This window comes from Nesoenas mayeri (assembly GCF_963082525.1).
Source record: "Nesoenas mayeri genome assembly, chromosome: 3".
NCBI classification, from domain to species: Eukaryota; Metazoa; Chordata; class Aves; order Columbiformes; family Columbidae; genus Nesoenas; species Nesoenas mayeri.
The window spans coordinates 121,784,361-121,797,160 of record NC_137544.1 but is presented as its reverse complement, the minus strand read 5'-3'; the positions used below and the strand labels follow the sequence as shown (position 1 = coordinate 121,797,160).

At 54.2% G+C, this 12,800-nt stretch overlaps 1 protein-coding gene across 1 annotated transcript; it reads right to left on the bottom strand.

Moving 5' to 3' along the window:
• Positions 1 to 9,237: 9,237 nt before the first annotated feature.
• On the bottom strand, positions 9,238 to 12,282 carry LOC308038746 (uncharacterized protein; the record flags this gene model as incomplete). Its single annotated transcript, XM_080341522.1, has 3 exons — positions 9,238 to 9,453; positions 10,123 to 10,281; positions 11,962 to 12,282. 3 exons carry the CDS (start codon positions 12,280 to 12,282, stop codon positions 9,400 to 9,402), a joined length of 534 nt encoding a protein of 177 aa, XP_080197648.1. The 3' UTR covers positions 9,238 to 9,399.
• Between the last annotated feature and the right edge of the window lie 518 nt (positions 12,283 to 12,800).

The following is a 12,800-nucleotide window of genomic DNA, read 5'->3' as shown; positions in this document are numbered from 1 at the left end:
ATTTGCTACACAACGGTAAATTACCAATTTCAGCCCACAGTTTATGTTGAGGGTAATAAACTGCTATGTTCCCTGCGTATGTTGCCAATGCAATGTGGAAATTCACATCCTCAGTTAATTACCATTGCAAATTCTCCTTTGTTGTAGGAATAAATATACCTTCAGGTCTATCCCATAAATAGCATATAAACATTCTCTGCCTTTACTTACCGGTTTTGCATACATTTCTTTTATTATCCAAACCGTTTTCATTGGTGTGTGAGCTAGAAAAACCCATATGGCCACAGTCACCTTTCTCCCTCCTTGAGCTCTCCTGACCTGCGGTTCCACCACCGGTGTCTTCCTCCCTGATCCCTCCTGCCTGGCAGGTGCGCTCCAACCCTCTTTATCCATCACTGTTCCTCATGGGTTCGCCTCCTTCCTTGCTTTTCCTTTGCACGCTGCTCCACCTGAAGAGAAACACACGGAGGACTGAGCTACACCAGCAGGGACAGATTATGATAGACAGAAGATGCGTTATTGGCAGTAACTTTGGTGGGAACACAAAATACTTCGCTTATGTAATGTCTAACTTAGCTAATCAGCAAATGCTTGAGCAAGCATCATAGCGAGTATAAATACAAACCTGAGTTTGTAATTACTGCCTCTCACGGCACCTTACCGTGAGTCACGCCAGACTCGTTACACTCTCCCTCACAGGCTCACCATCTTCCTCTGCTTCCTTTTTCCTTTGCACGCTGCTCCACCTGAAGAGAAACACACGAAGGACTGAGCTACACCAGCCCAAGGGCACTAAAGTCAGACAGGGGACAAGTCTGGGGGCTGACACCTCCCCACACCCCACAGCGCGCCCACCTTGCCTTGGCCCCGGCCCCTGCACATGCCTGAGAGATGTCACAGCTCAGTACAAATGCCCACGGTCCTCACCTGCTCTTTGGTACTTGCTGGACCCCAGTGTCACGGGTTAGAGATGTCACAGCTCAGTACAAATGCCCACGGTCCTCACCTGCTCTTTGGTACTTGCAGAGGGTCACGTCGCTGTGCCCCAGGGCACTGGCCTGCACGGCCCTGCCTGGCAGCGGGAGCGGCTGGAGCTGCCGGCTGGTTCTCCAGCTTTAGGGTCACCCGCAGCAGCCCGCTCTCCTCAGCTCTGCACACCCAGCCAGTTGCGCCGCCCAGGCAAAGTCAGCTTCACCCTCTGCCCTACACCTCACCTGCAAACAGCCAACTCTTCAGCTGACAACCGCCCAAAACCCACCGACAAACCCTCCAAATCTCAGCCTTTCGCTTTCAGCTGCTACCTCTAGTGCATCTCACAGACAAGCCTCCAAAATCCCCTCATCCTGCAATAATACTCCAGCACTCATCGCCTGCAGGAACAACCGCCACAATACCATGCAAACACCAACCAGTTCTGGCACGGAAATATCGCTTTCTCCTCCAGATCCCACCTACACCAACTGCTGACAAACACACGCTGTCCTCACCAAAGCCAAACGCTGCAACAACCAGTGACAACTCAAATGTGCGTGTGCGGCGCAAAACCGCAGGTGTGAGCTAACGCAGAGCTGGGCTTGACAGCTGCACAGTGTGCACCCTGCGGCTTAACGTGGCCAGTCACTGCCATTCCGCCTTCTCCCTGGGAGAAGCGCATGAGCACAGGCTGCTTCGAGGCACGATGGGAACGGTTTGGATCTCCACGTCTCCAAAGCCAAGAGTAATAAATGTGATCTGTGTGTGGCGCAGGAACTTCCCGTCCACTTGCTCCTCCATTCAGTCAGGTGCTGCAAGAGAGGGACAGAGAAAGAAACAGTTAGGACCAGATTAACAACCTCGTCATCCCTGTCCCCAAACCTGCAGGCGTCCTAGGAGGCCTGATCTAAGTTTGGCTCTTCTCCCGCTCTTTGCTGGAATACTTCACTGCACAAATTTCTGTCATGAACACTCTCTTAACCAGTCTGATGTGTTCATAGCTCCCAGCCCAGCGTCCATTCCTCAAGGCACCTCAGCATTTCCCTTTGAAACCAGATCTGAGTGCCATCCCGTCCTGAGCTCCCTCAGCATTGCCCCCTGCAGCCTCCCCGACGCCATCTCCTCCCTGAGCTCCCACAGCCTTTCCCGCCAAAGCCCCCCCGATGTCACACCCTCCCCGAGGTCCCTCAGCCTTTCCCGCCAAAGCCCCCCCGATGTCACCCCCTCCCTGAGGTCCCTCAGCCTTTCCCGCCCAAGCTCCTTCCCCGCCGTCCCGCCCTCAGGCTCCTCCGCCGCTCCCGCCGCTCCCCCCGTTCCCGGCCCCTCTCGACCCGGCTTTGCCCCCTCCCGCTCGCCTTCCTCCCTCTGCCCTGTGGCACCACGGGCTCCCCCCTCCGCCCCACGGCCCCGCCCGAGCCCCGCGCAGCGCTCAGCCCGGGGCTCCCTTCCCTCACAGCCGCCCGCGTGTTTCCCCCTCGCCCCTTGCTCGGCCCGGCCCGGGGCCGCGCTGTTGCGGCTGCCTGCCCCTCGCCTTCCTCCTGCCCAAACCAGCCCGTCCCTCCCCCTCCAGCCTCCCCCCTCAGCCGGGACCGGGGCGGCCCCGTCCGGTCTCCCCGGTGTCCGCCCGCCCCTCGCTCACCGCCGGCTCCGCCGCTCCTCGCGCGCTCCTCCCGCCGCCGCACCGGCGGCACGCGCTCCTCCGCCCCCGCACTTACGCAGCGTGGCCCCGCCCATCCGGCGCAGGAGCCAATCCCGTCCGCGCCCGCCACCGGGCCCCGCCCCCCCGCCCGGCCCGGAGCCGCCGGCGGCCGCAGAGCCGTGCTGACCGCCCGCAGCGCGGCCCCGGCGGGGCAGCGGCAGCGGGGCCGGGAGCGCTCGGGCTGCGCCTGCCCGGGGCGGCCCGGGACCGAGGGCTCCGCCGCCTGCCCGGGACGGCCCAGGACCGAGGGCTCCGCCGCTGCAGCCCGTTTCGTGCCGCTTGCACCCCCGGCTTACACGGCTGCAGCCTTCCTGCTGCTTTAGCTCACACAGCTTTCTTCCTTCCAACTGCACAGCAGTTCACACTCACAAACGTTCTGTGCTCGTTGCCATAAGAGTATCTGCATAAGAATTTACAAACATTACAAAGATAGACCACGGACCACAGCTTCCTGAGCTTTCAAGTTAAAGTTCCTGTAAATATCCATGTTTCAATAAAACAGGCGATACCAGTAGAGCTGCTGCCTCTGCCGTCTTTGTTCAGAAAGAAGTGACAACGCTAGAAAACACATTGGCAGCCGGTGCTTTGAACAGTGAAGGTGGGATCTACAAAATTCTGATTAAACCAAACAGCCTGAGGTCTTTATCAAGCTGCAGATCTGCCAGGCATGCTGAAATGCAAGAGTTTACTCCTGCAATATTCCACAATGGAACAGCCACTTAATATCAAATATAATCTTAAAGTTCCAAACCAGTATATTAAAAAACTACCACTAAGTATTAGAAGACCACTGCAAGATCTTATTGCTTTTTGAGTTAAATAATAATTTCTCAATAAACCAAAACCCAAACCCTTTCTGCAGTCTGTTGCTCATCCTCCTGTTCATTCATTAGCACTGTAGCAATCAGTTTTTATACAATGTGTCAACAGAGGTGTTTAAAAAACCCCAAAAAAAACTTATTCAAGTCCACGGACCCCCCCGCCCTCCCTGCCCCCCCCACCCTGAGCCCCACGATCAGCACTTGGTGCGGGACAGGAGCACAGCTCGACAGACAGAACCAGAAATCCCACTGCGGGGAGAAGGAAACACCAAGGCAGTTACAGCTTCCTTAACATCCCAAATCTGATGTCTTCCAAAGCAAAGCACATCATCCTCATCATTTAAAAGCCAAAGTTGCTTTGTACGTGTCTGATCCTCACACAGCTGAGCGGTTCTCAAGGCCGCTGAGCCCCCTGTGCAGCCGCCCCCGCGTCTGTGTCCCCTTGTCTGAGTCCCCGGTCGCGGGACAGTGAGTGGGGTTGGGCTCCAGTGATAGAGAAAAACACAAAGAGTCAAACTGGAAAAGTAACTAAAACAGAAAACCTGAAAGCCAGTTTAATTTTAATAACTTATTTTTACACTGCTATAAGCACATGAAGTACAGGGGTCACGAACTCTGTTACTACCACATATGTGCCTTATTACATAAGCACAAGAAACAAGGAAGTAGCATTCCTTCTATTTTTGATGTAATGATGAGCTAATCCATCTCCTGAGATGGCTTCCAGACCTGATTTAGTATCTACACCGTGTTGTACTGCAGATAAATACCTCAGGTCAGCATTAATCGAAGACAATGTGCAGAAGGAGCAACATGCAGGGAAGCACGAGATCCTGGATTCCTTACACGAGTCTACTTCTAAAATCGTCTAAAAATGCTACAGAAATTGTAGCAGATAAACAACAGTAGCCACATTTTGTTCTATGGCATTTACATAATGTTGATCCACCTGTATTAACTTGTGCCCTTTCGGACCAGAGCTGTAAACTCAGTGTGTTCAAAGACTTCTTTCTTTGAATAGAACACACTTGAACTGGCTGTTTTGAAAAGAGCGGCTGTGCAGACCTGCAGCAGCTGAATGGAGGATGTAATTCCAGTGAACGGAGACAGAAAGAAGATCAGCACAAAACCAGCAATGACAGACCAGACACTCACCTAAAGCCTACGGAGACCAAAAAAAGAAGTTGTGTGGGCTTAGCAGTTGGGGAACCGGACCAAACAGCCTGGATATTCTCCAACAGGAGGGTCTTTATCTGGCCATGATCATGTAATCAATGGAGAAACTTACCATGATCAGACAGAGTGCAGCCGTGGGCAATGAGAGCAGCAGATCCCGCACCGACACAGTGTCAGAGCTTGTACAGACCATGAACACGCTCACGGGCCTTGTTCAGTAGTTTACACACTATTCTGAGATGAGACACCCATTTAATCGTTGCACAGTACATACTGTCACTTTACACAACTTGGAGAAATAAAGCAAGCTCATAATGTTCATACTCCATACATCAGGATAGGAAGCTACTCATAAAATGCAATAATCTCTGCCAGATACAAGCTAATGTATACATTTATTTGAAGCAAATTCCAATCTTATACTGTCATCTCAGGTCAAAATCTGCTATTAGACACAGGACACACAGCTCAAATGCCAACAGCTCCTAAGAAAGCTGCACAAGAGAATGAACTAAAAATACAGCTATGGAATCAAGTGTGTTTTATCAATACGTCAATGCAATTTCCTTCTCTTTCTTTCCTTCTCTTTTCCTTTCCTATATCCCTGTTTCTTTGGCTCTCCCTCTATGAGCAGTATAACCTAAGGCTTACAGCCACAAAACTCCTTTCTGTAAATCCTTTTGCTGTTAAACTGTTCACCAATTTGGCTTAAGTAGTGTGAATCTTCCTGCAACCCTGGGCCAAGCTGCAAAATAAAAGGTGTTGGAGTTTGTTTGTTTACGGTCCTTGAGTACCCCATATACTCTTTTCTAAGGGGGCCGTGAATCTGGGTCACCTCCCCACACACAGCTCTGGCGGGACGTGACAGCTGGGGACGTTCTGCAATGAAAACTCGTCTGGACAGTGGAACATACTGAATAGGTCAATCCAGCATTTAATAAAAGCAACGGAGTTAGCACTTGAATTAACAGTCTGTTGCATGAATAACATGCTCTGCTGTATTGCGGCCAGTTGCGAGTGAAAACAGTGCAGTTACCAGTTTGGTGTGCACGGTCCTCTGTATACACGAAGACATCCAGCCAGCTTTAGTCACACACCTGATCCTTCCTTCGTGTTACAGATCTCTGCAATGACAGCTGGGAACAACAAACACTCAGCTTTCTGATGTGTCATTAAAGAGATTTTTCTGCATTTACCACAATCCTGCTGGAGCCTGTACCTGGTCGCTTTAACTGGCATTACACAAATCATTTACTAAGCAGGTACGTCAGCCTGCGAGGAGACACGGAGCGGTGACAGCTGTAAGTCCCTATGATGCTGGCACACCAGCATAAAAGCTAAAGAAATATTTAATTTCTAGTAAGAAAGATGCCTAATTTTCTTTTGGCTATTAAAAATTGTATTAACCTCCAAAAATAAGAGAGTAAATGTCTGTTAACACACTTTTTCCTTTTATGCTGATGTGAAGAAAATTCCTCTCTCATCCTGGTACTGTCAAACAGGATGAACATTTACAGAGAATGAGAGTGGGGAGTGATGAAAAAGTCAACAGGTTTTGCAGTCAGTTTGTATAAATTAAGATATACGTGATATTGAAGCAAACGCAAATGTTTCTAACGTTCTCCTATAGAATCTCCTGCTGCTGTACAATAAGATATACTCTCAGACTGACAACATTAGTCTGTGTCTTTGTAAGGCGCAGCCTTTTTCCTGCCATATCATGCATAGGTACCACATTTATATATAGCCAGGTAACTGCTCATCTAAGGTGCATTTCAAAACATACCGTATCCTGCTTTGGAACTTGTGCCGAAATGGAAAGTAGTTGTTCTGTACCCAGGAATTTTGAGATAACTGTAAAACAAAAGTAAAGAGATCAGAAATTGAATGGAAATTGTAACAAAATCTATTTTTTTTAATGAACACAATTACTTGGTGAAACTTTTGCTAATCTTTTTCGTTCATTCTATCTCTACAAATTATTTACCAGGAAAAAAAACAGGTTAAAAATTGCTGCTATCTAAATTATGTTGTCATAACTATACAGACTGTACCGAAGCATGCAGTGATTATTTTACAGGCGGACATATATCAATTCAGCGATATTCTTTTAGTCTGATTGAATCACACGTCTCTTGTGATAAAGATCAAGATGACATGATCCGGCTCCAGGTGCACTGACTCACACTCTGGTATTGTGTTTTGTTGAGTTTGTCTGGACCACTATGAAGCAACAGGAAAAAATATCCATACACATCAAGTATAACATCAGTAATGCCTTTATTTGTCTTTAATGTATACATTATGTTCACTCGAATACTTTCAACTAGTCATAGAGGTAGAGACAAACTCACATTATTTGAAAAAGGTATTGGCTGACTTCTACCCATTTTATTTGAGAAATTCACTTCAGCGGCCGTTAGCACCGTAGCTCACCCCTGCCTGAGCCTGCTCCTTGCGCAGGGGCCACCGGAGAGGTGCCGAGGGCCGGCTTGCCAAAAAAAACGAGGATTGGGATTAACCCTTCTAAGGGTTAACCCTACCATGGGGCCCCCAGGTCTACCTCGCGGCGGGGGGGCCCCTTATGAGACGGCAGCTCTGGCGCAAACGCACAGAGAAGCTGCTGCAAGACTTAAAACCTTCAGGATGCTGGGAAGAAGTGCCAGTCCCTTAGACTGGATGGGTAGAGAGCAGAGCTGCTGTCGCAGCCCAGAACTACACCATAAAACACAACTGACCGGAAACGTTCAAGATGCAAGAACCGTGCACCCTTTCGGCTGTCGATACAAGAAAACCGGCACCCGATTGGTGCTACCCCGATCGGCACCGGCTTGCCACACCCCGGGATGGCGCCTGAAATGGCTTTCGTGCCCCTGGAGCGCAATGGTAGCCCAGGATCGTCTGACAGGCGCGAGGCGCGCTTCCCGAACTACGCGACAACAGACGCGAGCTGGAGCTGCCCTGCCCGGCGCACGCTGGCGTGGCGCTGTAAAGTTCCCTGACCCCGTTCATCTGCCCAAAGGGGACTGCTCCTGGATTGCCCTTTTCTGCCTGAGAACTTTAAACCCTCCCGGCAGTTCCCAGCCCCTTCCCAGCCCTCGTGCCTCCACTTAACTTTTAGAGGGACAAGGGACCAGATCCATCTTCAACAGAGGAAAACGCCACGTGGGCTAACGGGGATCTTCCTGCAGCTCTCACTTTCTCCATCATCACCTACAATAAGGAAAGCAAGGACATGCCTACGATTAGGCACCCGAATAATATTTATCGGTAGCAGTCTACGAGTCATTGCTCGCCTTGGCTGAGCTCCGGGAGGTACGTTTGAACGATCTACCGGGGGCCGCTGCACGCTGCAAAGGTCCTGGAAACAAAACACTCTGCTAGGAGAGGAGATTATATTAACAGCTATTAATACAGCAATGCAAACCAAAACACAACACTCCATCTTCATCATAGTCAGGAATTACTGGAAAATGCAAAGCACCCGGGACTGAATCAGCCAATGAAACATAACGACAAACAACCTTTCTACTACAGCTGCTACTGAACCTTTGCCGCGCCCGAAGCTCTTGCCTCAAACGGACACCTCCGCTTCTCCTAAGACGTCTGCCCACGTAGCTGAAACAGCTCAAAAGCTGCCGACTGCCGAAAGAGCAGCAGAGAACCAGCACCCAAGCGGTCCTGGAGCTGAATGAGCTCCCTCCCCGGGGACTGGGGCTCAAATACCCTGAGCCCCACCCACCCCTTCCTACAATCCCCTGGGAAGGGGAGGGATCAATCACCCCAGGCCCACCCACCACCCCGATCACATCACCTGGAATCTCACTTGAAGTGACAGCACCTGCACTCCTGTCGGGCTCTGCCAGACACTGTTGGTTTTCGCGAAGCCCTGTGCGGTTGATCTGTAGGGCAGAGGAACTGTGGGGTGCTGTGGGGTTACACTGTGGGTCTATGGGGCAGAGTGAACAAGATACGGGGTGCTGTGGGACAGCACTGTGTGTCTATGGGGAAGAACAGAGTCACTATGGGGTGCTGTGGGGCACTGCTGTGGATGTATGGGGCAGAGTACAGGAGCTATATGGTGCTGTGGGGCAGTACTGTGGGTGTACAGGTTGTTCAAATGTAGCTACCAATGACTCCACATCAGTTTTCCGCCTTTATCATTTAAAAGGAATTCCAAACAATGTGCTTTTTAAACTAGGATTCAGATTGGGAATAACCGCTGCCTAGTTCACCGAGTAATAGCTGAAATGAAATTTAGTTATTGCTCACGCCTAAATAATTTCATTTCTTTCCACTTTAACATTTTTATCATTACATTACTACCAGGCGGATTAAGTAGCACTCATTATTTTTTACTATAGATATAAACTAGAGGTTTTTTCTCTACAGGTATTACTTCCAATTAGTGCTCCAGTATTTATATTCCACTCTTTTAAATCTTACTATATAAATTGGGGATAATTACTGTCTGCAGAGTTTTGAGTAACAGCTAGAGTACATGAGAGGCATTATTTACTCCTAAAGACTCTTCTGGTTACTCTTATTTAAGTTTTATTTCTTCATGTCTCACAGAGCAGCGGGGGCGACAACGGGCCAGAGAAAGCGTGGGGAAAAAGGAGACGGAGGGGCAGGGAGGCGCCAGGACACACAAGCCGGGGACGAGGCCCCGAGGGCCAGGGACTCACAGCGGCTCTCGCTTTCCGTGGCCGCCAGGAGGCTTCTAACAGCTCAGACGCTCCTGTCTCCTCCTCTCCTCCCTCGGGGCGCTCGGCCGTCCTCAGCCTAGGAGAACACGGTGGGGTGTCAGGGCTCCCACGAGACGAGGCTTCGGGGACACGCAGCCTCGCCGGCTCGCTCGCCACGCAGCCGTCCCGCTCCAGGATACGCGCACGGACCCTGCCGCGCGCGTTGCCGGCCTGGCCCGCCGCACGCCACGCAGAGGGACCCTTCGCCCTCCGCAGAGAGGGGCTCTCTCTCTTGCCCGCCGCAGGAAGCAGACGTCGGGCCCACGGCCCCGCGTTTCTTCCTCTTTACCTCTCCCCAACCTCTCCGGCTCCAGCCGCGCCAGCACCCGTCCACGGACGGGACGCGCTCCCCCGTCCCTTTGCCCTCTGCGCTGCGAGACGAGCCTCGCCAGCCCGAGGCGGGCGCAGCCCACGGCATCCCCGGGGGGGCAGCGAACGGCCACATCCTCAGCGTGGCCTCTGGGAGCGGGAAAGAAGAAGCAGCGGCCGTTAGCACCGTAGCTCACCCCTGCCTGAGCCTGCTCCTTGCGCAGGGGCCACCGGAGAGGTGCCGAGGGCCGGCTTGCCGCCCTCACCGTGGGGCTCGGGAGCGGCCCAGGAACGCGGGACGGGTTCGCAGGAGCTGCCGGAGCTGGGGGCGGCTGCACGGGGCGAGCGGGGCCGCGGGAGGAGGCTCAGGGGGAGCTCTGGCGAGCTGGGGACGCACCCGGCACCTGCCCCCGCCCGGCTGTCGCCTCCTGCTCCTCTGCGGCACGCTGGGGACGGAGGACGGCGCCGCGTCTCCCGCCCGGGCGCTGCTCCCCACGTTCCATTCCTCGCCTGGACTGGGGGGTCTGCTGAGCATCGGGCGTTCGCAGCTCTGCCTCTGAAAAACAGAAATTCCAAATTAGAGTTCAACGTCTGAAAAAAATAGAGCAGGAGAAAGCAGAGGAATTAGGCAGGAGAAGGGGCAGGAGAGCAGCTGAGCTAACGGAGGATTCCAGGGAAACGGGCTGTCTCGAAACGCAAGGCAGCCTTGAGAAACCAGAGCGACTGGAGCAACGCCAGACGGCAATAAGGCAAACTGACACCGTTTCGGACATGCTCAGCATAAAAGCAAACGCTCCCGCTGGTGCAGGAAAGTATCTCGCGCCTTCCCCACAGCAGCGCCACAGGAGACAGCCCTGTGAGGCCACGGGACGGGCTCCTACTGAAACGGAGCAATTTGCGAGACAGCAGAGTCAATCACGCTGTTGAGCAGGCAACGTTTCTTTCATCAGCACTGGGGAGCTCCGGGGATCGTCCTCTCCAAGTGCTCCCACCACTGCATGCTCTTGCATTGCTTAGAGTCACACAATTGCTACATATTCGTTACAATTTTGGGAAATTTTAAACATACGGTATATCTAGGCTAAGAAATGATTGATGATGTTAGTTATAAATGTTTTGTTTCTCACTGACAATACATCTATTAGTTAAATAGAAGCTAAGCTCTCAGCTTCTAAACAACGCGTTATGTAATCTTCCATCTCCCTCTTGTCACGCAGAAGGGTCTAAAAGGTGAAAAACGTCCCCTCATCGTGCAGGGGGTCAGAAAGCGTTTCCCTCACGTCAACTGGTTAACGAGGGTATGAGTTCTGTAACTTCATCGCAGCATACATTAACTCGGCAGCTTCTCTTGAATGCCCCTCTTTTCAATACCCTTGCGAATTCGTCGGCAGTATAAATCTACAAAACACTATCATCGCGTGCTGCGGTACAGCACGATTATTTGTTACGCAAGAGCAGCACCAAACAGAACACTGTAGCATAATGCAAGTAAAAATGACTAGCATCAAAATCAGCGTCATACGATCAACGCTGAAAGAGCTGTGAAGCCGCAGCTCCTACCGGTTCTGACGTTTGTTTCTTATCGGGCACCTCGGACTGCTTGTGTTTCTTACCTGGCACTTACCTGGCACTTCTGAGCGCTTCGGGTCAACCGGCGTCTCTGCCCGCTGGCCGTGCGCTGCAGTACCCGGGTTTCGCCACAGGGCGGCAGCACTGAGGCGCGCCGCGGCACCGCATTGGGGCGGCCGGCTGCAGTACCGCGCTTTGCCCACAGGACGGCGACACTGAGACCCGCCGCGGCAGCCCCGGCCGAGCGCTCGTGCCGCGTGGCGCGGGAATCCCCAAAAAATAACCCAAAAAACAAACGCCACCAAAGAAAAAAGCGCACAGACAGCCGCGGCGCCACAGCCGCGCCACCGGGACACAGAGCCCGCCGCGCCGCGCCTCGCCCCGAGCTCCCGCCGAAGCGGCGCCCCGCTCGCCACGCCACCGAGCCTGCAACCGCGCCTTAGCTCTGCTTTTCAACGTCCCCCCGGCTAACGGGGGCTGCGCCGCTCCCGGAGGGACCGCCGGACCGGGCACGGGCGCCGCGCCAGAGGGAGACGCGGCTCCAGACCGCCAGCCTTCAGCGCACCTGCCCGCAGGGTCCCACACGCGCCTCCCAGCAGCTTCGCCAGCTCGGCGCGGGGGGGAAGCGGAACGGCACCCCGGTCACCCCCGCCGCGGCCGCACTCACCTGCCGCCCCTTTCGCCGCTCCGCTCCGCTCCGCTCGCGCTCTCCCGCCGTCCCGCCGGGCTCCGCGGGCACCGACACCCGCCGCGCCCCGGAGACCCCCGCGGCGGGAGGTCCCCGGCTGTCGCCTCCTTCCCCTCTGCCCTTCTGCCGCCTCCGGGGAGCCTCACGAAGGGCGGCCCGGAGCCGCCTGCCTCCAGATGCCCGGCCGCCGGCCGCAGCGAGCGCTCCGCAGCCGCCCCGGTCCCGTTCGCTCCCGGTTACCCCCCCCCCCCCCGCCGCCGCCGCCCCGCCAACGCCGCGAGGCGCCCGCGGCTTGAGCATGCGCAGGAGGGAGCCCGCAGCACCCGCCCCCTGCCGCGTCCCGGTTGGCTGCCTAGGACACGTCAATCACCTCTCTCGCCGCCTATCAGCGCTCGCACTTTGAGCATGCGCAGGAGGGAGCCCGCAGCACCCGCCCCTTGCCGCGTCCCGGTTGGCTGCCTAGGACACGTCAATCACCTCTCTCGCCGCCTATCAGCGCTCGCGCTTTGAGCATGCGCAGGAGGGAGCCCGCAGCACCCGCCCCTTGCCGCGTCCCGGTTGGCTGCCTAGGACACGTCAATCACCTCTCTCGCCGCCTATCAGCGCTCGCTCTTTGAGCATGCGCAGTACGGAGACCTCAACGCCCGCCCCTCTGGCCACCTGATAGGCGGACAAAGTGCCGAGTGACGTGCCTAGCAGCCAACCAGCGCTCCGCCCTCCCAGCCCTCCAGCCCTCCCGCGCCAGCAGCCGCGTGTCAAAGGGAACAACAAACCGCGCTCCGCTGCCTCACGCTGCCAAGGGGCGGCTGGGTCCGCGC